This window comes from Crocuta crocuta, unplaced genomic scaffold (assembly GCF_008692635.1).
Source record: "Crocuta crocuta isolate KB4526 unplaced genomic scaffold, BGI_CrCroc_1.0 scaffold176, whole genome shotgun sequence".
NCBI classification, from domain to species: domain Eukaryota; kingdom Metazoa; phylum Chordata; class Mammalia; order Carnivora; family Hyaenidae; genus Crocuta; species Crocuta crocuta.
The window spans coordinates 6,193,269-6,219,756 of record NW_027531905.1 but is presented as its reverse complement, the minus strand read 5'-3'; the positions used below and the strand labels follow the sequence as shown (position 1 = coordinate 6,219,756).

The 26,488-nt window shown below is 42.8% G+C and overlaps 1 protein-coding gene across 8 annotated transcripts in view; it reads left to right on the top strand.

Annotated features, from left to right (window-relative positions):
- SSPN (sarcospan) overlaps positions 1–20,505 on the top strand; it is a 113,730-nt gene extending 93,225 nt beyond the window's left edge. For 7 of the 8 annotated variants that reach the window (XM_077774474.1, XM_077774471.1, XM_077774470.1 and 4 more), the window contains 2 exons: positions 9,710–9,796; positions 16,286–20,505. In XM_077774474.1, the coding sequence (XP_077630600.1) occupies positions 9,740–9,796; positions 16,286–16,651 (423 nt within the window). In that variant the 5' untranslated portion in view covers positions 9,710–9,739 and the 3' untranslated portion in view covers positions 16,652–20,505. Of the gene's footprint in view, positions 1–9,175; positions 9,207–9,709; positions 9,797–16,285 lie in introns of those variants that run through there. The other variant, XM_077774475.1, reaches the window with a different exon arrangement.
- The last annotated feature ends 5,983 nt before the right edge of the window (positions 20,506–26,488 follow it).

The window sequence follows — 26,488 nt, the reverse complement described above, 5'->3', positions numbered from 1 at the left end:
GTTTTTTGAAATTTATAATAATGTTCTGGGCTTTAATGCCTGTACATTAATATTTGTAATGTTTACAGACAGATAGTTACAGCTTTCTCTTGCATCTTGATGTTTAGTCCTGCCATAAACTCTTTGGTTGATTTTGAATCTTTATATTTATATCACTTTTGGAATTCCCCATTAATATCTGTACACAAAGTTTGGCTAAAACAATTATGCTTTTTTTAAAAAAAAAAAGTAATAGTTAATCTTGGATCTGTTTTGGACAGAAAATATTTTTAGCTGGACAGCAGTTTTTCAGAAATTAAATGCTTGTCTTTGTAAAACCATAATAGTGTAATCAGAGAAACATATGCAGCTCAGCATGGTTACCAAGTTTGGAATTTCCTGGGTAGTAGAGAATAAATAGGTTCGATGCAGAAAGGAAAAGAAGCAGAAAATGAACTTTATAACTCTTAAGTGTTTGCAAACTATTTATGTCAACAATTTTGGAAAGATTTTTGAAAGGTGGGCCCTTGTTATGGAAGCTAAAGTAGCCCAAGTCACTAAGTGAATGGGTTCATTTATTTATCTGATACGTGTATATTGACTACTACATACATGCTGGGTATTGTGTTATGTCTTTCACCTACCCTGTCTCACATAATCCTTACAGCAGTTTTTGAAGTGGACATTGTTGATGATCCCACAGATGATGATGATACTGAGGCTTGAAGAAGTTAACTTGTCCAAGACAAAAAGCTAGAACGTGGTGGAGGTGGGTTTTGAACCCAGGTCTGTCGGATCCAGAGCTAAGATATATTGCCTCTGTCTCTGTCTTTACGCACGTGGTCCATTTTGCTGTAAAGCTTTATGTGGTTACCCTCTGTCGCCCCTTTCCTGGGGACGAGTGTAGGTTATCTTTAATGGAGCCTGTTAGGTCCTGGGTAACTTAGAGCAGATACGCGTTGTTGGAATAACAGAACCATCAAGGTTCTCATAAGAAACAGCTGTGAGTCAACCATCTGTTTTTAAGGGGCCAGTGGGCATTTCCAGTTCAGTTTTTAAGGGGGAACATGCCACTTTGAGGACTTATTATTTGTATTTTGCTAATTACTATATGTCATGTTTGTGGGAAAAAGAAGCAATGATGTTAAGTCCTATGTTCTCCGTGGCTTCTCTCAAAAACTGACATAGGATGTTTCTACTAAGGTATTTGTTTATGGTCTGCCTGTCCACTTTAATCTTTGGCTCTGCCAAGGTACTGTGATTTTTGTCTCTTCTATTTACTGAAGTATCTCCAGATCCTCAAAGAGTACCTGGCACGTGGTAGGTACAAAATGAGTATTTGTTAAATGAACAGAATGTGATTATTTCTAAGATGTGATAGAGGGCTACATTTATATGTAATATTCATTTCAGCTCAAGTTTCAGAGTAAGTTATTCTGGCACAGTTTGAGGTCATATGAGATGGAAAAAAACAATATCCACTGCAATTTCAGGCATAGCATTTATGATCCTTAAATTATAAAGTGTTCTCTTTTCTATGTTATCCATGAAGAGACTGAGTCCTTTTTTTAATTAAAAAATTTTTTTTACTGTTTATTTATTTCTTGAGAGAGAGAGAGAATGTGAGTGTGAGAGGGGCAGAGAGAGAGGGAGACACGGTATCCAAAGCTGGCTCCAGGCTCTGAACTGTCAGCACAGAGCCCGACATGGGGTTCAAACTCATGAACTGTGAGATCATGACCTGAGCTGAAGTCGGATGCTTAACCGACTCAGCCACCCCAAGAGACTGAGTCTTTTTTTTTTTTTTTAACGTTTATTTATTTTTAAGAGAAAGAGAGAGAGGTGTAGAGTATGAGTGGGGGAGAGACAGAGAGAGAGATCAGAGAGACAAGAGACACAGAATCTGAAGTAGGTCCAGGCTCTGAGCTGCCACCACAGAGCCTGTTGCCGGGCTTGAACTCACAAACCATGAGATCATGACCTGAGCTGAAGTGGGACGCTTAACTGACTGAGCCACCCAGGTGCCCCTCAAGAGACTGAGTCTTGAGACTGAGTCACCTTCTCCCAGCATGGACAATCGTTTGCAATCTCAAAGACTGTTCTCACTATGCCTCAGGAGTGGTACTTCCCACCATGCAGCACAGGAGAGGAGCAGATGATGGAATGTTCTCTAAATTTCTACAACTCTCACTTCACTTACAGTGCTGTCCAGATTCCCCCATAGAGGTGGCCAGGCTGTGTGATGGTTAACAGCTCTGTACGTGATGCAGCTATCAGCTCTATATTTGCTATGTGACCTTGAGGATCAAACCCTTCCGAGCCTTAGTTCCCTCATCTGTGAAATGGGGCTAATGATAGTGACTACTTCATAGGATGTTCATGAAGACCAAGTGGGATCATTTACATAGAGTGCTTATTTAATGCCTGGCACATAAAAGTGTTCAAAATGAGCATAAAATGTCTAACCATTTAGACTTGATAATTAGGTTTTCTTATGTAAATACAAAGATTATGGCCAATATTCACTCGTATCCACTAATACAAAGTAGACTGTGTGGTAGCTGTAACCAAGATAGTACATGTGTTATCAATTTTAAGCATGGTTAACTTGGTAATTCATTTGTGAGCCCTTAAATATGCTCTAAATTTGATCTACTCTAATAAGCGTACATGTGACTTGCAATAATAATTATTATAATAATTACTGCTAGTTTTTCTCTGGCTATCTCTTGGGCGTTATTTTAGCCACCTTATTTACATTATCATTAATCTTTGATTTAACCATCATAAGAAGGCATTGTTGTCTCTATTTGATAGATAAGGAAACTGAGGCTAAGAAGAATTAGCTTTGTCCAAGATCATTTAGCTACAAAAATAATAAGAGTATTTTTACTCTATCAGAGCATCAACTCTAGCCCACATTTTCCCCACTATGCAGCAGTTAATTACACTCATAGTTTCCTAGTTGATTTTAACAGAACTAAATAGCAGTTACCACTTGTTGAATGGACTGTTAATTAATGTTTCATGCCTTCAAGAGTTATTTTCACCTTTTTTACCTCACCTGATTAGGAGGAGTATTTCTGAGTCCTTTTATTTTCCTTTTCCCCAAAAATGTAATTTAAAATAATAACTAATAATAACAATAAACATGGGGAGGAAATAACCTCACAGTTGCACCATATTTAGGTCTTATTTAGCACCAAAAACTTTATTGTCTTTAAAAACTAATGGGAGGAAACCCCCCCCCCCAGTTGATTCAATGTCCCTCACATTTAGAAAGGATGAGGGGGTTTTGATGAGTGAACAGTAAGGAGGGATTTGTATGAGCCACTACTGACTGCTCATTTCCCCACCTGGCCAACACTGATCAAACGACATCACCCATCGCAGTTAATTTTCCTATGCCTCACTTCTTCAACAAAGTAGGGATTAGACCGTAAATTTCTAAAGGGCAGAGACCATATCTTATTTTATATACTTCCAGTTCCTACCTCAATAAAGGTTGTTGAGCTAAACTCAGTGGGGAGTAATACCTAGATTAGGGCAACCATTAATTGCAAGATCTGAAAGATTACATTGTACCAGTTCTTACTCCATTTCCACTCAGGAAATGAGTATTCAGATTGTTCTCTGGGTCTCTCCCTCCCTTACATCTTTATATGTGTTTCTGCGGGCTGGGCTCGGGGATTCCAAATAACTAGGAAAGAGTAATGTACCAAACGTTGCCCTTCAGTTACAGACTAATCCTACTTGGGGACCAGATGCTTCTGTAAGAGAATGGACTGAAAAAAGGCAGAAGACGTGGTAGAGGGGCAAGGGGGTGCTACAGCATCTCTGGTGGCCGTTGACAGCCGAATGCACATCTCTTCCCAACTCTGCTCAGTGACTTCATGTCGACAGCAATGAAGGGTTTTTCCCTCCAATTTTAAGGATTCCTACAATAGGAAAGACTAAACTGCCTTGTGAGAAAATTACTGTTATTATATGTCATTATTACTTACAATAAACAGCTCTTCTATAGGAAACTTCAATTGTCAGTGTGTCACTCTAGACCCCAAACTTTCAGATAAGCCTCATACCAGGTGTCAGCATTTAGAGGACTATGTGTTTAGCCTAGACCACCTGTTCTCAAAGTGTGGCTTCAGGACTAGCAGCCGCAGCAATACCAGCATTACCCGGGAATTTGTTAAAAATGCAAAAGTTTGGTCTCCACCACAGACCAATTGGACCATAAATTCTGGGGATGTTTTTACCAAGTCCTCTAAGTAATTCTGAACCACCGGCTTCAACTTTGTCTTACCATGAGGCCGTGGCAATGAGAATCCAGTAAAAATGCTTAAGTTATGCTAAAATATTCTCTCCCATCCTTCTGAAATCTTGATCCAGTAAACATCTCTTCGTAGATCCTCATGAAACGTTCTTTTATATATTATTTAAACCTCGGACACATGGTGTGTTAATCAACAACTCTCCTGAGTGAGACTGCATTCAACTGATAGACTGCAATGTGTTTATTATTTGTTGAAAATGATTTCTAATATTTGAACTTAAATCCTATTAAGTAGATGAAAATCCAGAGAGATTCTCTTAAGAAATATCTGGAGAAATACTTACAGTTCTGCTACATCTCTCGTTGATCAACTGTCTGTGCAAACATGAGAAGAGAGTTCATCTTGTTACTGTATTGATGGAATAGAAAGGGGAAAGTTGATTAACTTACAGAAATGGAGTCACGTTTCAGGTCCACAGATGAGAAGGTGGGGGTGGAAGGAGAGAAACTTTGGAAGCATTTGACAGGGAAAAGCTCTATTCCCCAGACAGCCCTGTCAAGCAGCTCTGTCGACACCAAAAGGAAGAAAACAAATAAATCGGAGGCTGTGTGACAAGACCAGCATATAAATACGTACGGCACGAGGAGAAGTAAATACCAATAATTCACACTCTCACGAAATGTTTTAGAGTCGTATCTTCTAGTTATGCCAGAAGGAAAAGGAAAAAAACAAAGCGATGTGTAGGTAAATTTCCAAGACACTGGTCCAGGACTCACCTTTTATTCATAGTGCCAACCCTTAAAAAGCAGGTACAATAGGGCTGCATAAGAAAAACAGAGTGTGTGACAAGACTCAGGACCCATCCATCTAGAAATGGATCTAACATTCAGAGAACATTTCATCTCCGTTTAACTTTCTAACCCACAAGAGAGAATGCAGCCTTCACTCTGAGCAGACGAAGAATATCTTTAGACAGAAGGTGGAATTTAGCACTTTGGTTTTCTCTTCATGCTACACAAATTGTAGCCACGTGCATCCCCAAATCAATTTAAGACGACAGTAGTTGTCTTTTGTTCCCTTTTAAAAAAATCATTCCAAGCTTTTCTTACTCACGTAACTCTCCATCTGGACATGAACCGACTTGACACGTTCCTGGAGCCTCGCTGCCCTCTCTACACTATTTTCCCCAATGCTACCCAGCTCCGATTTGGCTTTGTGCTCAGGGCCACCACCTGTCCACCCCAGGCCTGGGTGTCTGCTCCAACGAGTGCCTTCTGGAAAACCTTACATAACTGCTTTTTTCCTCTCCCGTGAGGCTCACCTCACCAAATCTAATGGCAGCTCTGGCCCAGAATCTAGGAATGGTGTTCTAGATAGACCTGGCGGGTCTCTCTGCTCATTAACATGAGCTCCTCCTCCCTGCCTGGGAAGTCAGAACGCCCTGTCTTTCTGGAGCGATCAGTGTCCCGCCAGCTCAGGAAACAAGACCCTTGGTCTGGCACGAGAAATCTGGTTACCTCCCCATGGCCACAAAGCCTTCAGTTTTAAGTTTCAACAAATACTACTCTTCTAAAAGGCGCTAAGCACCAATAAAACCTCTGATAAAGAAGTATTGTTCTAACGTGCAGATCTGTAGGGAGGAAAAGGAAGTCCCCTCCTCCGGAAACCCACTGAGCCCTAGCAGAAGGCTAAGAAATTAAGATGTGTTGGGTTTATCCAGGTTCTGTAGCAAATACGCTATACAAGGACCTCAAAATGAAATCCAAAAATCCAAGGGGGTAATCACAATATTTAGACACGTTATGAAGTAGAAGCAAGATTATAAGGAGTATATTTGAGATGCTTTCTGTTCAAGAGTCAAAAGTTTTGCATAATTGGGTAACTTCCTTGGCTCTTTTCTGTTTTCACTAGACTCTCTCTGGATGGTCTAGCATCTCTGATGGTTTCAATTACTTTACATATGCTGATGACTAACAAGTGCTTATCTGCAGCTCAGACCGCCTTTCTGAGCTCTAGGCCCCCGCGGTGAGCTTTGAATCCATGTGGGCATCATCATTTTCCACTCCCATTCTGCTCTTCCTCTTGTGTCTTGCGTCTCCGTAAACATCAACACCATCCCCCTGGCAGCTCGAGTCAGGTAGCTGAGCACCTCCCTGACCCTCCGACCCCAACAGCCTTCACATCTGGTCGTTATTTAAGGCCCAAGGATTCTGCCTCCCTCGTGTCACTCAAATACGCCCTCTCTCTCTCCCCACTGCTAGCCGAGCTCAAGCACTCATCATTTCTCCACAGATGCACAACGGCCTCCTAGCCAGTCTTCCCTTTCCAGTGCATTCTTCACAGCCTGAAGGACCATTCTAAAGGGCAAAGTCCATTCAAAGGCCCTAGATGGAAACAGAAGTCCTTTGTGACCTACCTCCTGGCCATCTCTGGAAGTACTTCTTGCACCTTCTCTTAACCTCTGCACTGGAGCTGTGGGAGTCCTCCGGTGTTTACTCTGCACTTCTCCGTGCCTTTGTACCTACTGGTACTTTCTTGACCCTTCTTGACATCCCTTTCCTAACTAACTTCTGCTTATCCTTCCAAATCCATCTCCCTTCAGGAAGTGTCCCCAAGCCGCCTTTGGGTTACTCACCCCTCCTTGTGTATTATGGCAGATGAGGTCCTAGTACTACATGGTATTCTAACTTCACGGTGCTCTCTTTCCCCACGGGACTGAGAGAGAGCTCCCTGAAGGCTGAGGCTCTGGCTTTTCACCTCTCAGTTCCCAGAGCTGTGCAAAGGGTCTGGCTAGTGTATGTCCTCAAAAGAGTTCTGTCCGTTGACTATGAGAAATGCCCTAGAATGAGGTCCTATGTTCCTGGGCACCTTCTTGCTGGAAACTGGCCTAAATTAAAGCTACAAAGGAGTAGATACTACTCAAGTGGGAAAATGTGTTCAAGCAAGCAAGGCACAGAGGCAGATTTTTAAGACGCGGGTCAGTTAGGTCTGATTATTGGGATGTGTCTCTCGTAAAGACAAAGAGAAGAGTCCTGGCAAGTGCTAACTTCACAAGAGCCTCTAAGGACGAAGACAGCCACTTGGGAGAGAGCCCACCCCGTGCACCTGCACACAGACACTCACGGGGCGTATAGGCACGTGCTGCGGGGTTTAACAATCCCCACAGAAGCAAGTTGAGGAGTCTCCGTGTGGTTTGTTGCCAAAGAACAAAAAAGGAGGTCTTTCCTCCATTGTTTCAGTTCTGTAAATTCTTAATGTAACAACACATAGTAAGTCCCTACAGCTCTTATCAAACTTCTACCTAATTTTTTAAAATGAACTTTTGTTTTAATGTTTGTTTGTTTTTTCTTTTAATTTCTGAGAGAGAGAGAGACAGCATGAGCAGGGAAGGGTCAGAGAGAGAGGGAGACACAGAATCTGAAGCAGGCTCCAGGCTCTGAGCTGGCTGTCAGCACAAAGCCCCACACGGGGCTCGAACACACGATCTGCGAGATCATGACCTGAGCGAAGTTGGGTGCTTAACCGACTGAGCCACCCAGGCGCCCCTTAAAAATGAACTTTGAGAAAGATGTTCATCCCTGACTTGGAAGTGTCAGCCGTGTTGTGGGCTGCACAAATAACTTAAGTGTCAGCCAGTCCTTTGCTGAAAAGTTGCCTTCCTGGGTCCTACCTGCTTTGTTTTCTGCCCAGATCTCTCCAGCCTGTGCCGTGCTCATGTATTTTAATGCTGTTTCCCTCCACTGGGATTGTTACTTACTCTGAATTTATCAGCCGGTCCTAACGATGGAAGAGCCTGTCCTAAAGGAAGGCCTGGCTTTTGGCTCCACAGCCCAGTAGAAACCCGAACAGCTCTCAGCCTGAGAACTCACGGGGGCAAAAGCAAGTTACCTATTATGTAATCAAGGGGAGCCTAGGTTAGAGGCATTACCCTAAAATGCTATGTTGACGTGTAAGTAAACAGTTCTACTACCCTGTGGCGTAAAGCTAGCGCTAGGGGTAGAAATTATTACCAAACAAGTCATTTGATGGCTTTGTAGGTGACACTCAGCTAGTCTTCCAACATCTAGGAAAATGGTGCTTAGCGGAAGATGCGATTCTGCTGCTTAGGGTTTCTATCCTCCAGTGCAACTTAGCAACATTTTAATGTTTCTGAAATTAAGTGTGAACACTTTGATTAGAAACGCTAAATCACATCTGCAAAACTCCAGGGCACTAAAACACAAAACAAAAACAAACAAGCAAACTCTGGTTTGACAAAGCAGTCGAGTATCTTCTGTCTCAAACTTGCCACTCCTCTTCCCAGCCTCCTCTCAGCCACACACGTCTCCTTCTTTCCTTCGTGGACACTCAGACGCGCGGGGGTCACTTCCGATCTCTCCCTTGCCACTGTCTTGTCAGTCATACACTAGGCAAGACCGACAGATTCGGCTAGGACCGCACCTTGCCTCTCTGCCTCTTTCCCTGACTTGGTCTGCGTCATCTCAGCCCTGGCCCACCTGATACGTTAAATTCTGCTTCGATTAGTAAAACAATAATCCTAATGTGGGTTGGATGCCAACGCATCCAACGCCACTGCTCATTTTCCTGAAACATGATGTCTTGAATCACGCCATTTGTCTGATCAAAAATTTTCAGAGGAGCCGCACTGCTCATGAAACCAATCCTGTATCCCTGGATTTTTAACACACCTTTCTGTTCTGTGTTTTATTATTTCAACTATGGGTATATGTTTACTACCTTCCCCCCGCAATGGTGCCATCCTACCTCTGTGCTGCTGCTTGGGCTACTTCACCCAAACCACCTCGTTTGAGTGCCGGTTTCATTACTCACTAGCTTTGTGCTTCTGTTTCCTCGTTTCTAATATGAGGATCATAACAGCGCCTGCTTCAGGGGGTTTTGTGATGCTTGCATGAGGAATTCCATACAAAGCCCTTAGAAGATCGCCAGCACAAAGTAAGTAGTCGGTAAATGTTAGCGATCATCATCATCATTATCATCATCCTCTTCAAGGACCATTTCAAATCCACCTCTTTAGTGAAGTCTTTTTAAATTGCCCAACTCAATGTTATTTTCGCCTCTTTTTGTACTTCTCTGAATAGCATTTGACATGTAATGCCCTGCCTTAGAATAGCGTGTCCACTTATCTTGGCCTAGGCTGGACTATACACTTATTGAGGCTGAGGAGATTTATTCATCATTGTACACTCGAAAGGACCTTCTATAGCACCTGGCACATCAAAAAGACTTAATAAATACGGGCTAAATTGAAATAAATTGATTTTACTATCTTAAAAACCCTGTTCCTCGAGCCAAGAGAAAAATAACACATAAAGATAAGTAAATGAAATGAGCACCTGGATAACAAGGATGTTACTGGTGAAAGACACTGAGATTGATGTCATTAGAATGCACGACTTGCCCTGATAACATCCTTCCGTCCATGTTCTCCATTGCAGGTCTGCCTAGTGGCGTATCTTGGTTTGTTTATGCTTTGTGTCTCGTATCAAGTTGACGAAAGGACATGTATCCAGTTTGCTATGAAAGTAAGTTGTTATTTTTTTTCTCTTTCATCATCACATGGAAAAAAAACACAAGTACGAAATAAAAGAATGACTTTTAAAGGGTTGCATATCAGATTATTCTAGAAATTGCATTTTGAGGCAGCCCCCAAAAATGGGTTGGGAGGGCATTCATCCAGACCCCAAAGGTAATGCTAATTTATTTTTTAAGTCTTAATTTCCTGCACTAGGTTGGCATAGATCACATAAAGTCTGTCTTTTAACGCCCTTACAAGGAATTTTGAAAATTCATCAGTTCAGCGAAACACTCGGTCAGGGAAAAGGTGTCTCTATTACTGCCCACTTCCATATCTTGGGGGTTTTTAGAGTATTTTAATAGGGAAGCAGCCGAAGTGTATTTCCTCTGGTAGGTGGGATCACTGAGACAGAAAAAGTACATTGGGTGCATCCAAATGATCTGTGCCAAGAGCCTGAGGGTATGGTGGGGGGAGGTAGGTGGGCGGGATATGCATGGTTTAACAAGCGTGTGTGTGTGTGTGTGTGTGTGTGTGTGTGTGTGTGTGTCTTTCATGTGCATGTATTTTTTTTTCCTCCGGTTAAAGACAGTGCATTTGGTTGGAGCCACTTCAAGTACACAGCATTTTCACTGCACAGTATAATCGACTCCAAAGGAAAACACAGACACACCCTTTTAGAGTTTAGGGAGATAAAAACCCAACTCAGCAATCAGAGCTAGTAGAAATCAAATTCCTACATTTTCTTTCAACTACTTATAGCAGAGAACAAAGTGTTTTCTGTAAATCAGTTTGTTGGGGTTTTTTTGTTTTTTGGTCCACTCACACTGTTTACTTTTCCTTTATAACCAAGCACATAACATTCGGATACTTCTTTGTTCACAAGAAAGCATAACACATAGGAATAAGTCACTTCTATTATTTAGAAATTACAAAGAGGCAGAAAAGATGTTTTATATTCTAGTATGGTTGAAGTGGTTGACATAAAAAAGCCAAGTGCTTATATGTTATGTATATATATTTAAATCATGTTGTAAAGGGTAATTAATGGAATAAAAATGCTCGGATTATATTAACTAGCCAGAAAAAGAGCTGTCTACACCAACTTTATGATGTGATCCTACAGAAATTAAAAAAAAAAATAGCTCTCAGTGCATAGAAAAAAACGGCTATCTGTGAGGAGTGGGACGATGGTAGCATTTTGTAGTTTTTTCTCTAATTCTGAAATGTTCTCCAATAGTTAGACATAACTTTCTAATTAAAAACATAACGGGCACCTGAGTGGCTCAGTTGGTTAACTGTCCAACTTCCGCTCAGGTAATGATCTCATAGTTGGTAAGTTCAAGCCCCACATCGGGCTCCGTGCTGATAGTGCAGAGCCTGCTTGGGATTCTTTTTATCTGCCGCTCCCTTGCTCTTGCTCTCTCTCTCTCTCTCAAAAAATAAATAAACTTCAAAAAAAATGGATTCTTTTAAAAAAATTGATAGAATTTGGTGGATATACCTACATTTGGAAATTTTACTTTTCTGTCTGAGGGTGTTTCTTAANAAAAACATAACGGGCACCTGAGTGGCTCAGTTGGTTAACTGTCCAACTTCCGCTCAGGTAATGATCTCATAGTTGGTAAGTTCAAGCCCCACATCGGGCTCCGTGCTGATAGTGCAGAGCCTGCTTGGGATTCTTTTTATCTGCCGCTCCCTTGCTCTTTCTCTCTCTCTCTCAAAAAATAAATAAACTTCAAAAAAAAATGGATTCTTTTAAAAAAATTGATAGAATTTGGTGGATATACCTACATTTGGAAATTTTACTTTTCTGTCTGAGGGTGTTTCTTAAGAAGGCTAGATAGAGCAGACATCAGTCCATGTTTGCTTTTTTTGTAGAGGTCTCTCTAAACACAGCTAGGCTTCGTGAGGAATTAAAAAAAAAAAAAGGAAAAAAAAAAAAAAGCAAGGAAGCCTAATAAGAAATGGCCTGTTAAATTACAGGAACCTCTTTCACTAGGTACAAAGTGCTCTAAGCTAGGTTCATCAGCTTATGGGAAATGCCCTGGTTTCCCCTCCAGATGCCCCAGTAGAGGCCCCAAAGCCATCTCAACATCTGCACTTAAAATAAGGAGCAAGGACAAAAATAAAATAAAATAAGTCACTGCCGATGTCAGCCAGGCTGAGAATTCCCCACTAGGAAGATCTCATTAGCCACCTTTTTCCCCCCACCTGTGACAGACATTGACAAATACGGAGGCACTTTTCTCTTCTCCTGAATGTGACCTTTGGTGATGCTTGCTGCCAGCCCTCTAAGGTGCCCGCTACGTTATCTTCAGGTCTAAAGTGAGCTTCAGTCAATCTCCAGGTGTTCCAAACGCACAACAGCTTACAGCAGACTTTCCTTGTGTTTCCACACCACTGGGGGGTGGGGAAGGAACGAAATGTATTTTCAGCTTGTGTTTCCCACTAGCTCTGCCGCATTTTACGGTAAGTGCCTACGTACGGAGACCCCGGCCTGAGCTTTGTTGGAGATCCTTATTTCCCTCCTGTTGAAGACCCAGATGGCCAGGGCCATCGGTCAGGGGGTGCTAACTGCGTCTCTCTGCAGCCCGAGCACGCGCGCGCGCACACACCGCTCCTTTATTCTCGGAGACAATAGCCACGGGACTGTCTTTTCCTCGGAGGCTCGCTCGGTCCTCGCTCCGGCAGCCCCGCGGCGCCGCCGGCGCATTCCTGCCTTCTCCCCGGGGCTCTGCCGGCGGCCTTGGCGGGGCCGTTCGGCCTCGGATTGGGCCGCCGGCCTTTCCTCGTGGCCCTGTTTTCTCGGGGCTCACCTTGACGATTTGCAGAAACGTGTCCGGTTCATGTGCTTGCAAACGCTCCCGGGCACATTCCCCCAGGGGGGCATTTAAGGCGCAGTCGCCTCGCGCCCTCAGCCAGGAGGCCCCTGGGCTGCTCCGCCGCCCCCTCCCGCGCGGCGAGCGGCGGCGGGGCCTCACCACCCCNGATCAAGTCTATATTTATGTCTTAGAACGGATAAGAAATTTGATTCTGTGGCTCACTCCTGTTTACTTGGCCTGATGCTTTCAGAGTGGGAGATGCAGAATCACAATGTGTGAGCTATGCACCAACGAAAATGTATTCATATTCAAGGAGCTAAGGGGCAAGGCTTTTGTTTGTGCTCTGGAGGGCTCCTAGCATCTTTTAAGATGCTCAATTAAAACTGAGCAATCCCTGTGTTTGTGTAAATGTTTACATCTTTTCTACAAGCCAAGTCTGCATTGTTACTCCCACATGACAGAATAAGACAAAGCCAGTGAAGTTGATATCCTAAGAGTCTTGAGAACTGGCAGCTCTTTCGGTCTCTGGTAATTTGTTTATTGATTTCACAAATACTTAAACAGTGCTACTATGCACTAGACGCAGCACTAAGCCCATTACAGATATCAACTCTTTTGACCCTTATAATAATCCTATGACCGTAGGCTATTATGATCATCATTCCAAGTTTAAAGGCGAAGAAACCTACGTGTACAGGGGAATGATTAATTTGCTCCAGGTCCACAGCTCAGAAGGGGAGAATCAGGCTTCGAAAGCGGGCGGTCTGGTTCCCCTGTTTATGCTCATAACCATCACTTGGCTGTACACTTGTCAAATGTCTTGTGCAAATCTTTTAATATCTAAGCCGAGAGGAGATCTTTTAAAAATAGGCAAAATTTTGGGGTGCCTGGGTGGCTCAGTTGGTCAAACCTCTGACTTTGGCTCAGGTCATGATCTCAAAGTTCGTGCGTTCAAGTTTTGCTTCCGGCTCTGTGCTGACAGCTCAGAGTTTGGAGCCTACTTCAGATTGTGTCTCCCTCTCTCTTTGAACCTTCCCTGCTCATGCTCTCTCTCTCTCTCTCTCTCTCTCTCACATATAATGAATAAATACTTAAAAACATAGGCAAAATTTTCATTCGGCAAATGGATTTTTGTGATTATGAGAGAATATTGTTTTTGCAACCATTCGAATTATTTACAGACTGAGAAAATGAGGGATTATTGTCATTGCTTCAAGATACTGTCCCAGTGAATGTTACAGAAATCTGCTAAGGATGTACATGTGTGTTGGAGGTGGGAGGGTTATTACAAGACTTCCTCAGTTCCATCCACTGATGGCAATAGAATGTGCAGAGAAAACTCCAATTGGGGCCATTCTACTAAGCACATGACTCCCAGGTGGGAAATTATGCCTTTAATTTGGACCTTCCCTGCTGGTAAAGTCAACGATGTACCCATGTTCCCAAAGCAAATAGCTCCCAGGTCCATGCTGCCTGCACTGGGAACACAGTTACAGTGGATACACATGCATAACATCGCCAGCACAATTTAATCTGGCTCTTGGTATCAGGAGTTTGAAGTCAATCGTCAGGCCTGAATATTTCAGAACAACCTAGAATATTTCAAATGTTCTGCTCCAATGGTCCCACAAAAATAAAAACTCCCAGTTTTTAGCCTAAGCACTGTCGTTTTTGCAGAAAATATGGCCACTGAAAATTTAGGGGCTAGGACCAAGGTGATGTGTTCAATATCACAAATTAAATATTTCCTTTTGAAATGCTTTAATGGTGCCCCTTTGTATTTATCGGCTTTTCTTCCTCCAAGGGAGGACTAAACATATTGAATAGAAGTTATGTCTATTGGGGCACCTGGGTGGCTCAGGCAGTTAAGTGTCCAACTTCGGCTCAGGTCAGGAACTCACAGTTGATGGGTTTGAGCCCTGCGGCAGGCTCTGTGCTGAGAGCTCAGAGCCTGGAGCCTGCTTTGGATTCTGTGTCTCCCTCTCTGTCTGCCCCTCCCCTCCCCTCTCAAGAACAAATAAACATTAAAAAAGAAAAACCCTGAAAATTACAATTAAAAAAAAGAAGTTATCCTTGTTATGTCCCTGAGATATAAGATGTTCCAAGAAACTGTTTCATGGATGAAAACACTTGAGTTCCATCTGATAATTGTTCTAGTGATTTGAAAAGGAAGAATAGTGTGTATGTGTTTACAGTATCTGCGACGAGGACATGCAAAGAATCCATGCACTCCTTGGCTTTGCAGTTCTGTTAAGACAAAATGGCTTTAACCGGTTCCACTGTCTTCCTGTGCCCTCGGTCAAGCTTTCAAGCAAACTAGACACATGAATAGAGCACCAACACACACACACACACACACACAAACCAGACTCAAGAAGGAAAAAAATACATTTTTAAGGATTCTATATTTAAGACTTGAAAACACTTGAAACTGTCACCGTGTGGAGAAAAACTCATTTGGAGGACTTTTGTACGCATATTTTATCATCTTGGATATATGTTTTTATTTTAAACTACATATTATTGGAAGTAGAGGGAGTGCATACTCTTTTCAGAGCTACTTTAATCTCGCCCTGGACATGAGTAGAACTAATCTTACTTTGGGAGTTCACATTCACCAGATCTGCCCTACGAACAACGTTGGACTATGGTAATGTACATCTCACACCAGGAACTCTGTTCGGTACACTAGCTCCGACAGTTGGGGACTCTCTTCCTTATCTAGACCCTCATAGGTGGGACCATTAAGAGAAACATTTCCAGTAGGTGAATGCAATCCCAAGAGCATTTCTTGTCCTGTAAGATGGTTTATATTGTGACTGCGTCAACATACACTCACAATGTTTGGTCAACATATTTCAGGTATAGGTGAAATGTCTCGTTCAGGGATTCCATGGTCCTTCAGCAGCAGAGTTGGAACTTGAACCAGACATTTCCATCACAAGACTATCACACCGGCCAACAGTGTTCAGTGAGTGCCTCAGCAGCTGAGGAGCCATTTAGACTTTTTTTTTTTGTGCTCAGGAACTACATGGTTCGAGGTGGACTTGGGTTGAGACGTGCAGGTGATGAAGCTGACATCAAGTCATCTACCTTTGGAACCATAATTTTTTTTCTAGCAACCTCTTACTTGGGATGCTGGCATTCCTGGACACAGGTTGGCAACCACTATATTGACCACGGTCATTTTTATTAACCTGTATTGCTAGTTGGTCAGTCACTGCCAATTTTGGCCGGTACAGCGTTTTCATTGCAGAAATGCATTCTTTACTTCCTAGCCTTTTTGCAATCTTCACATGAGCAGATTTTGAGGTCAAAACAATCACAGCATGCCTTTCAGGGACGGCTCTCATGTTTGAGATTCATCTGAAGTTTGCTACGTCCGTATACCAGTATCCTGCCATCAAGCTAATATTGTTGGCGTGGTGTTTGAAAAGCAATCCACATCCGAATGGCAAACGAAAATACGAGCAGGGCTTACAGATTGCTTCACTAACAAATCAACATGGAGCCATTCCTGTGTCACGAGTCCTCCGTTACTGAGGCCGGAACAGCCCCATCCTTCAGGGAACTTCCTGCCAGAGAAGAAAAAGACCAGCTTTTCTTAATGAGTTTTGTCAACAGTCATCCACTGTGCTTTGTAACCAGAGGGCTTTTCTTCTGCTTTCTTGCAGCTCCTGTACTTTCTGCTGAGCGCCCTGGGCTTGATGGTCTGCGTGCTGGCCGTGGCGTTCGCCGCCCACCACTATTCGCAGCTCACGCAGTTTACCTGCGGAACAGCCCCCGACGCCTGTCAGTGCAAGCTGCCCTCCTTGGAGCCGCTCAGCAGGACCTTTGTGTACAGGGATGTGACTGACTGTACCAGCATCACTGGCACGTTCAAACTGTTCTTACTCATCCAAATGGTTCTTAACTTGGTCTGTGGCCTTGTGTGCTTGGTGGCTTGTTTCGTGATGTGGAAACACAGGTACCAGGTCTTTTACGTGGGTGTTCGAATGTGCTCCCTAACAGCTTCTGAAAGCCAGCAGCAAAAGGTCTAAAATACGTGCCCAAAGGAGGGAGAGAAAACAGCACACTGACTAGCTGGGGTCAAAAAAGAAAACGAAAAAAGAGAAAGAAAAGGAAGAAAAAAACCCTTTTGGCAATATCTAACATTCACTGTTGTAAATGACTATTTTTCTATTTTTCAGGAAGTAAGAGCATTTCTTCAGGTTTCTATTGTATTTTTAAAAATTCTTCTGGGGAAAATAAGATCCAAATTGACTTTGGGGCTTTAAAAGAACACTGACCGGGGAAAGAATGGCATACATCTATTTTTGCAGGCTGGAGTTTATTCCCAATACAGATTACCCCCACCCCTGCTTTCCGAAAGTAGAGCATTCCCATGAAAACTTCCGTAAACCGAAACGGTGTAAAGCTGTTTCGTAGAAGCAAAAATCCTCCGATTTCTTTCATTTGGCGACAGTGGGTGCTCATGTAGATAGTTCATAAAGCCAAATGGCATTAAGCAAACTTTCAGACAGCGGGGAAACCCTGTACTCATATCAGTCATTAGTTATATCATCTTCTTTCCTGTTAGTTCAGTTTATAGCATGCACTGGCATTTCAGGCCCGCTTGCTAAATTTTGCAGTCGTTTCCAGAACTTCCCACCTCCTCCAATTCCCTTCACTGTGTCTTGGAGAAAGGCAGGGGTTGGGGGAAAAGCTGAGAAGCCAGGTTGACTTCTATCATTTTCCCCTGGTAGAGATGTCTTCAAGGCATGGAACAGCTTCAAGGAGCAGAGTAGAAAAAGAAGGGACTTTGCAAAGGCTAAATAATTATCAGCACCTGGGCTGGGGTGGAGGCCTTTTCTCCTCAGCTCCCGTAGCTTGGCTCTGTAAGTAGATCACTTACTAAATGCTTTAGATGATTGTCTGCTTCTCAATAATTGAAAGTTGGTGGTAGTTGTATTCTTAATGATGTAGAAGGCTTAAAAATAATTATATTATGCTTCTATTCTATCATCTAAAACAAATCATTAAAACTAATTTCTACCTAATTGTTAATTATAATTATGCTCAGAAGCCTACTTAATGAGCCCTGTCTGTGCTTATGTAGCACCATTGGTATTAGGAGAAATTACTCTCACAAGAGAGAAGGCTTAAAGATTCTTTCTTCTGAAAGCCAAGCTTTACAAGGGAGAAGAAAAAAACTTTTTTCTTATTAACAGCTCAGGTTAAAAATACTCATTTAGACAAAAACAAGAGCGTTTGTAATGGGAAATGTTTATACAAATAGCACATTTGTGATACGTTCTAAAGTATCTCTCTTGGCAGCTAAGTACTTTGGAGGAAGACTGGGTAGTGCCAGTGTGTTCCATTCACAAAAGTGTGTCTGATGTGTAATCCCATTATTGATATTTATACGCAGTCAACCTAGAGACTTAAACTAATGTTTTGATGTCCTTATTTGAACAAATGCCCATTGACTTGGAAGGTAATTTTTATTTTGTTTTGTGTTTAAGTTACCGTGACTTAAAAAAGCACAAGTACCCTAGGGTGGGAGTCTTATTATTCGGTTCTGAACACTATCAGTGTTTCAGGGAAGGAGCTCAGAATGCAAATTCACGCAGCCCTAATGTTATCAAGGTCTTTATTAGCATGCTCTATTGAAGTCAGACATTCAAGGTAATAATTGAGATGAATTTGCCTCTCCACATCGCCTATTGATAGTCATGAAATTCTACCCTAAAAGAAAATCATTTTCTTGTGTGCCTTAGAAAATAGTTGAACAATTCCATTGGTTGCGACAACAGTGTCAGTTTCTACACAACATAAATATCCAAATAAAAAGAAAAACACGAAGTCAGTTGGAGAATTGTAAATAGCTTTTATGTCCTCCAGATAAAACACCTGATTAACAGACGTTAAAACCTTTTTTGTATGTATTGACTTGCTTTAAAAATGGCCTTCCTACCCTCCAGCTCAGGCCAAGAACTCACACTGGAGGGCTTAGTGGATGACTCTGGGGCAGGTTTGTTCACACACAAAAACTATACTGAGAGAATGCCAAGCATCCTGATCATGACCTGAAAAAAAAAAAAGCAATAACTGAATCCATTCTGATTTGGACAGTTTCTGACATAAGGAAGAAAATGACAGAGAATATTGTAGGCCGTTCTGTAAAGAGTGAGAAACTGATGATTTAATGCTAATTGCTATGAATCAGGTACCATGGGAAGCACACCCTGAATTCCTATAACATTTTTTTTTATAGCAAACACTCCAGGTTTTATATTAGAAAATTAAAATTCTACACATCACTAAGGTGCTCAATGCTTTACAAACGATTCACAGGGTATTTCAAAAGGTAGAATAACTTTAGCTTATATGCTTTCTTTTTCTAAATAATGCAACCAGGAAGGGCTGACACAATAAGTTTGATAAGAATCAAGATAGAATATGTGTGTGTGTATATACATATTTGTATACACACATATGTATAGGGGATTTTGCTACTGTGTAATTAAATCATTCTTAAATCTTCAAAGGAAAAACAATAATCATAAGTGAAGGAACAAATAAATAAAGAAGTAAAAAAAAACCAAGAGAAGATTTCTGTGCTGTGAACTCACTGAGTATTGATACACGTTAAGAATTGTGTTGCATGAATAACAAACTGCTTTATGCTGGATTTAAAGTATTTTGAGGTTGTGTTTTGCAAATATTGAAGTTACAATAACCGGCAACAGAAAAGGAACAGATACGCAGCTTTACACTTAGCAAAATGTTACATTTAAAATCTGACAAGGAGCCAAGATGGTGACTCTCTCTTCTAAACCATAACACAGTAAGATTTGCGCAATTCTCCTCCTCTTCCACCTCCTTCAGGAGAATTAAATGAATCAAGACTTTGGAAAGAGGGAAATCTGCCGCGACTTGGCAGTACTTGAAATTGGAGGAATACAGCAGCCTAAATGTACAGACTTTGTAACGGAGCCCACTCGATCGGTCTGTGCCTTCACGTGACCACCATCTGTGGCTCCCTCGCTCCGTCCAAATTTGTGGAGGCAGCTCCTTGGAGCCAAGCCTAAAAATAATAGCTACGCCAGGCCCTAGAAACTGTAGTCAAGTAACAGGCCTGACTTTTTTCTCTCTTTGAATTAAACGTCTATATGATCTCTTTTGAGGGGTTTCCAGACGCAATGGCCGTGCGTTCTGACAGCGAGAGCCCATTATGTGTGTGTTTTCTATTCACGGGCAGGACATCAGGATCTCTTAATATTCTTGTACTTCTCCTCTTGCATGCATTGTATCTGGACTATGTTTCTAGATTTCTAGTAAAAGGTGGGGTAGAGGGTATCCAAGGAAGGTTCTGAACCGGGGAGCGGTGATTTAATCAGGAACAAACTTACAAGTTGCCCCGAAAACCAGTCGTATCCCATCATGAAGCATAACTTTACATTTGCTAGTAATTGCCTCTCAACTATCGCCATGAAGCCGTTAATTTCTGTAAATCATGCTGGCTATCAGTTTTTACTATACGCAGAGAACTCTGTCATGATTTTAGGTGTACACTGAACATTCAGGACAGTGTGAAAGACAGCTGATGGCCAAATATATTGACTCACGGTGGAAACATTTGTTTCGATGAAGGCTCAGTGTTTCAGGCTGTGCAATGAATGCCTTGATTCTTTTCTTCTGATGTTCTCGATTATCTCCTTGATGATCTCAAATGATTATCCCCTTCAGAAATATCAGTCTGCATTTTGGTGTTGTGATTTCATTTTCCTGCCGTTGATGAAATAGTGAATAGAAAACAAAGTGCTTTCTACAGGTATGAAGTGGTTGTGTTTAAAGGAGAGGCATATGTGCAGATTTTCTTTGTTAATAAAATTTTCATAATCTCCGGAAACACTATGTTTGGATGTGCTTTGAAGTACGCTGTACATGAACTTGTGTACAGAAAAACCTCTCAGGTTAGTGTTTACTTCCAAAACCAGGTTTTGAAATAGATGAGAACGAATATTCATTTTGACTCCTCCGTTCCAGGTACTGTCTCTATTTTGGTACCTGCCCCCACTGTGGAAGTCAAGGTTATAAACGCTCCCCAGGCCTGAGCTGAAAAAAGATCTTGCAAAAAGTACTTGGAATGCTGATTCTTAATTTATATCTATTAATGTCAAGTAAAGCTTGGCCTAGAGAAAGGAATACACGTTTGAGTGCCACACATTCAATCATATGCTACATTTAATTATACAGAAAAACACACGGCCTAATTCCATTTCAAATCCGAATGCAGGGACTCCTTATGAACTCTGAGGCAATTTAAATAGTTGATTATACAGTAAAATGCGGTGGTTCCTTCTGTTTAATTTAGTTAGAAAAGCTTGTAGAGTGTGAAAAGAAAGGAATCATGACTTAGCATACGCTCTCCGGGGTGGATTTCCTATCCTTCGTGTTAGGGCTGCAGGTCCCGAGGGGTGGAACTCTGACTGCCACTTTCTGGCTGTGTGACTTTAGACACACCATTTCATGTTAGCTTCCTCGTTCGTACAGGGAAGAAAAACATTAACTGCCCCACAGTATCATGGGGAAGGTTACATGAAATAGCACTTAGGAAAGTAACCGGCTCTGAGACAGCTTAATGAACATTTGGATTCTTCCGTCCTTAGCTGGGTTCTGCTTGGCTTTGATGCTTCTCATCGATGCAGGCTCCACTCCCCATATCCAACTGGAAAAATGGCTCTGCTTTCCTCTCCCCTTTGGTGACTCCCTTTTTTATAAACCAGGAACATTATCAGAGGGACATCCAGCAGAAATTCGGCATTTTTTTTTAATTAGGCTCCACGCCCAGCGTGGACTCAGGACCCTGGGATCAAGACCTGAGCTGAGATCAAGAGTTGGATGCTGACCTGACTGAGCCACCCAGGCACCCCAGAAATTCTGCTTTTAAAGTAAGATAGCACCAACTCTTATTGATGATAGTGCATAGAATTATGGGCTGGCGGGATTCCTATTTGTTGGTTTACACATCTGGATGTTTCCCAATTGTGGCCATCTTTTCTCGGTTCCTCCCCCAGGAAGACTTACAAGCTGAGGCATTTCTTCTGATTTTCATGTCACTTTGAATTTAGTTTGATAGAAGTGGGTTTAACCCCAACATTTTCAAATGAAACTTCATTGAGCTCTGGTACATTATCAGTCCCTTATAGTTTAGGTTGTGATGTACAACCCCTCATTTACTTAAGAACCAACCATCAACCACCTTTGATACGCTTGACTCTGTGGGCATCTCATTCAAGAGTCATAAAAAGGTCTATTTTTGAGCATAGTCAGCAAATAACAACTGTAGCTTCATTCTCTGTGAAAACGCTCATATACATCTTCAAACTTGTGGCATGTGATTGAAATGATACAACCAGAAATCTACATTTTCCCTTGATAGAGTCTATCTTTATAGCTCATAATAAATTATTATATTTATATTAAATTATTTTTTATTTGACACACTCATCTTTTATACATATTAGTCTTTATGAAGTACAGGATTAATGTTGGCTATTTTACTTTTAAAATTCAGATTGTAAGCAAATAAAAATGAAACTAATGTATGGGGGTGCCATCTTGAAGACAGCAACTCAATCTTTCATTTCTTTCCAACAAGTATTTATATATGTTTATTGCTTCCTTCCAAAGCATAGGTTCTGAGAGGAAGTCTCTTTTGTTGTTGTTTGGGAAGGTCATCAGGAAGATCCTTTAATCAAAGGTACATGGGGACATATACTCATCTGTTATTCTTGGGAAAAAGCAGATACGGGGCCATAATCCAGATTTCAACAGAGACACGAAGCCCTATGTTTAACAAGGCTCTCTGGCGGGGGCAGGAGGGAGGGGTGCGGAGCCCTTAAGAGGAGCCCGTGGCACGTCCTGACCCTTCCATAGAAGTCGGCCAGAGAAGAAGGCGGAGGCCTCTGAGATGTGGCCGGGCCCTCCTGGCTGCTGGCAGAAATTGTGGCGCAGGCGTGGCTAATGCCTGATGAGGGAGCTGAGCAATGAGATACCGTGGGCAGCGTGAGGATCTCGAAAGCTGGAGGTTGAGGACTATGTCTCTCTCTCTCTGGATCAGGTGCTCTGCTTATGCTGACCTTCTACCCAGACACCCGGTCTCAGACGCCGGCACCGGGTTGTCCTGCCTGGCCTGAGATGACTGTAGAGGCCACGAGGATGAGTCTCAAGGACCACAGCGGCCCGTGGCACTTCTGGCCAGAGAAGATGACCGCCATCTCATGCCATCCACTCCCAGCTGGCTCTCCTACATCTTCCTACTAATGTTCTAATGGACCGTTGGTGACCCAGCCACCAACAGGCTTGAAAGTGGTGTGCTGGCCACCGTGAATTAGCAGAGATGCAGGAAATAGAGTCTGAAAATTACGTGACTAAAGTTGTCACTGGCCTCAGTGGAAATTCTCTTTCACTCACGATAGAATTCACGTACTCTTACAAAATAACCAACGATCCCTCAGGTACCTTTATGGGCATGAGCAGACTTTTAAGTTTTTATTAATTTTTTTTTCTCAATTGCAACAAGAGTGACTATACGATTGAAAACAGAGAGAGATCATTTTACTATTCCGAAGCTTGGGACCAGGGACACTGAACGTGGCTATTAAACTAACGGCTGGGAACATGTACTCAGGCAAATACAGAGAGGAGTGACATCATAAGTATATTTGGGGTCTGGATGAGGCGACCACAAGTGAAACCCTGGATGCCAGTTGTCCTTGTCTGGGTTAGAGTAGGAGCAGCCATCTTGGTGCCAGCCTCACACCCACCCACCATCAGATATGTAAATTGCTTTGGACAGGGGCGCCTGGGGGCCCAGTCAGTTAAAGAATGCGACTTCGGCTCAGGTCATGATCTCATGGTTCGTGAGTTCGAGCCCCGCATCGGGCTCTGTGCTGGCAGCTCGGAGCCTGAAGCCTGCTTCGGATTCTGTGTCTCCCTCTCTCTCTGCCCTTCCCCTGCTTGCACTCTGTCTCTCTCTCTCTCTTTCAAAAATACATTTAAAAATTTTTAAAAACTGCTTTGGACCGTTTTGGATCAAACGACCAACAAGGTCATTCTCTGCTCTTCCAGAGAAGAGACTGCTGCCCCTCCCCCACCTCATCCCGCAGCCAAATCTGCCCCTCTCCCATCCCCTGTCCCATTTCTATGACACTCAATCGACTCAGGTATCCTACCTCAGCTGCTGGGGGTTAAAACCTTAAATACGGAGATCGCTGTAAACATTATTTTCATTTGCATAGGATACTCCTAAAGATCAGAAAGCATCATGAAGCATGATGCCAGGGCAGGGACACCTGCCCACTAGTCCTTCAAACTCAGCCATGTAGGTAGCCACCTACTCTGTCTGACCAGAAGCGTCATAGTTACAGAGCTGGTGGGACTTGGAGAACATTTCCCATTAGCCTCAGCTCTGGCTGTGGCTTGGGAGCCTGTGTGGGTCTGCAGCTGCTGGTTACAGCTGAGCAAATCTCTGCTCAGTCTGGTTGGAGGGAAGCCTCCAGAAGTCTAAGGGAAGGGGTTTTCCCTCCTACAAGTTCAGAGGGCATTTTACTGGGAAAGGCAGAATGAGTTTAAGAGAAAAAAAACAAACAAACAGGAAGAATTCATGCAGAACCTCTTTGCCCCCAGTGTCTAGCTCCCTGGACATTACTTGTGACAGCTCACCAGGGTTGACTGACTTTTCGCAGACCCCCAGGCTTCTCTATTCATCCCACACAGAACACCCTCAGAGACTGGCTTGGCTTCACACTGCTGCCCAGAAGAGGACGTGTCAGGCAATAAGCAAGAAAAATGTTCATTTCTGGTTGAAAAAGTCCCAAATTGTAACTAAACAGGGAGACCTTTTTTTTTTCTTTTTTTAATTTCCAAAATGTGCTTTTCCCCCAGAGTCCTTGAGCACAGACCCGCGGTTTTCTCTCTCCTGGGTTTTACAGTCTATCCGCCTCAAGCCAAGACACTTGGCTCTGCTCCCCCTGAGTCAGAGTCTCGGCTGGTAGCTGAACCCAGGAAGCTCTGGCCCCACAGCTCTCCCTGGAACCACCAGACCACACAGCCTCCTGTGCTCAGTCCCTTGGCTGGGTATCCTGCCTCCTCTTTGTTTGGAAAGCGATGTCTTACGTAACTGCGCAACCTACTAAATGCTCCATTGTCTTCCACTTGGGAGAGCTCAAAATAACCCATTAGTGACTTACGACTTATCGCCAAGATAGAATCTATTACCCACAGCCCCACAGCCCCCACGGAGCGAGCCTCACCTATCTTACTTAGATCAATCATCAACAAAGAGACATAATGACTGTTGTCTTTGGGGGAATCATAAGTTTAGGACAAGGTACAGGAAACACAAAGCCTAGTTTATCTATAGGTCACAGCGCTTTGCTCAAGCACCACATGAAAGTCATTTGCAATTCAAGATTGAGACAGGCATCAACAATTCTGATCTGCTGATCCTTTTACTAATCTGATTTTGATAAACAGCTGATGAAAATGGAAGGTGTCTGGTCACCAGAGGAGACATACCCAGGCAGGGAAATCAGTTTCTCTTACCTCACCGGGCAGGGATTTATTTCGAAGTTCCTGTTAACAGTCCACAATGCCGAGAGCTGTGATCACCACCCTGGACTGCAAGAGCCTTCTAAGCAGAATACAGAAACCCACTGGGTAAGGTCTTCTCCTCCGTCTTTATTTTCTATGAATCTCTGATTAGCCCAGTTGGGAATTCTAGTAATTACTGAAGCTGGCAACTCTGGAAAAAAATATATCTCTTAGGATTCAATTAAAAATGAAAAGAACCTCTGTCTGCGTGGTGTTGCCAAGGAGTTTTCACTGTCTGAGGCAGGGGTGTAGACCCCGATGAATAAAACACTCTGCATTAGGTGGCATTTCCATCTGGTTCTCCTGCCAGAGCAGCTCTGGGGAGAGAAGCTGGAGAGAATTGGGGGCCAGCCTTCTCCAGCCTACTCCCTTCCCCATGGATCTCTCAGTCTTTCTAGGATCCCTAAAGACTCTCACTTCTTTCTTTCTGCAGCAGACATTTTTTCATCTGGGCCCAGCTACGTGATTAGTTTCAGGTGGAGGCACATTTCTTTCCCTGCTCAGTGACGTGTGAGTCTCCAGCAGAGCTTTCAAAAAGGGTCCCTGAACTTGGTCCAGTGCAGCCATCTCCATCCACCTTGTGAAGCATACCTAGGTAGCGTGGAGAGAAAAGGTGAAGGGCCATCTCCCGGTGCTGTGGCTGCCCCCACCACTTCCCTTAATGCCACAGTACCACGTGCCAATCGGCCAGGTTCCATGTACGGATCTCTGTACAGCAGTGGCCAAACTGGCAGGTAAGAAATTTTGCTGCGCTGAGTTTTGTGGCACATGTGGCTCACGTCTCATCCTGTTCAGCTCACTGAGGTAGAAAAAGCTGAAAGTACAAGGGAGCTTTCATTCTGGCTTTCCAAGGGTGATTTCCACAAGGAGCGCCAAAGCCCAAGCTTCTTGCAGAAGCTACTTGCCCACATGACAGGGCAACATTTTAAGGTAATTGGGGTACCACGCCAGCTTTGAAATAAAGAATACGAATAAATCTTCTTTGGTCTCCTATTTCCAGGAGACAAGGTGGAGTGCAAGTCCACTTCAAATGAAAAAATTGGAAAGTTTTCATTTTATTTGAATACAATCTGCATTCAAAAATGGGTAGGCACTCTTTATACTGTAAGAACATAGCTCATGAAAGTGTTATTACAAATCCATTTTTCTTTTAAATGCTACCTTGCTATGTAGAAAGGATTTAGAATAGACATTAAGGAGAAATTCCTAACGACGAATGTGTAAAGTATGGAAGA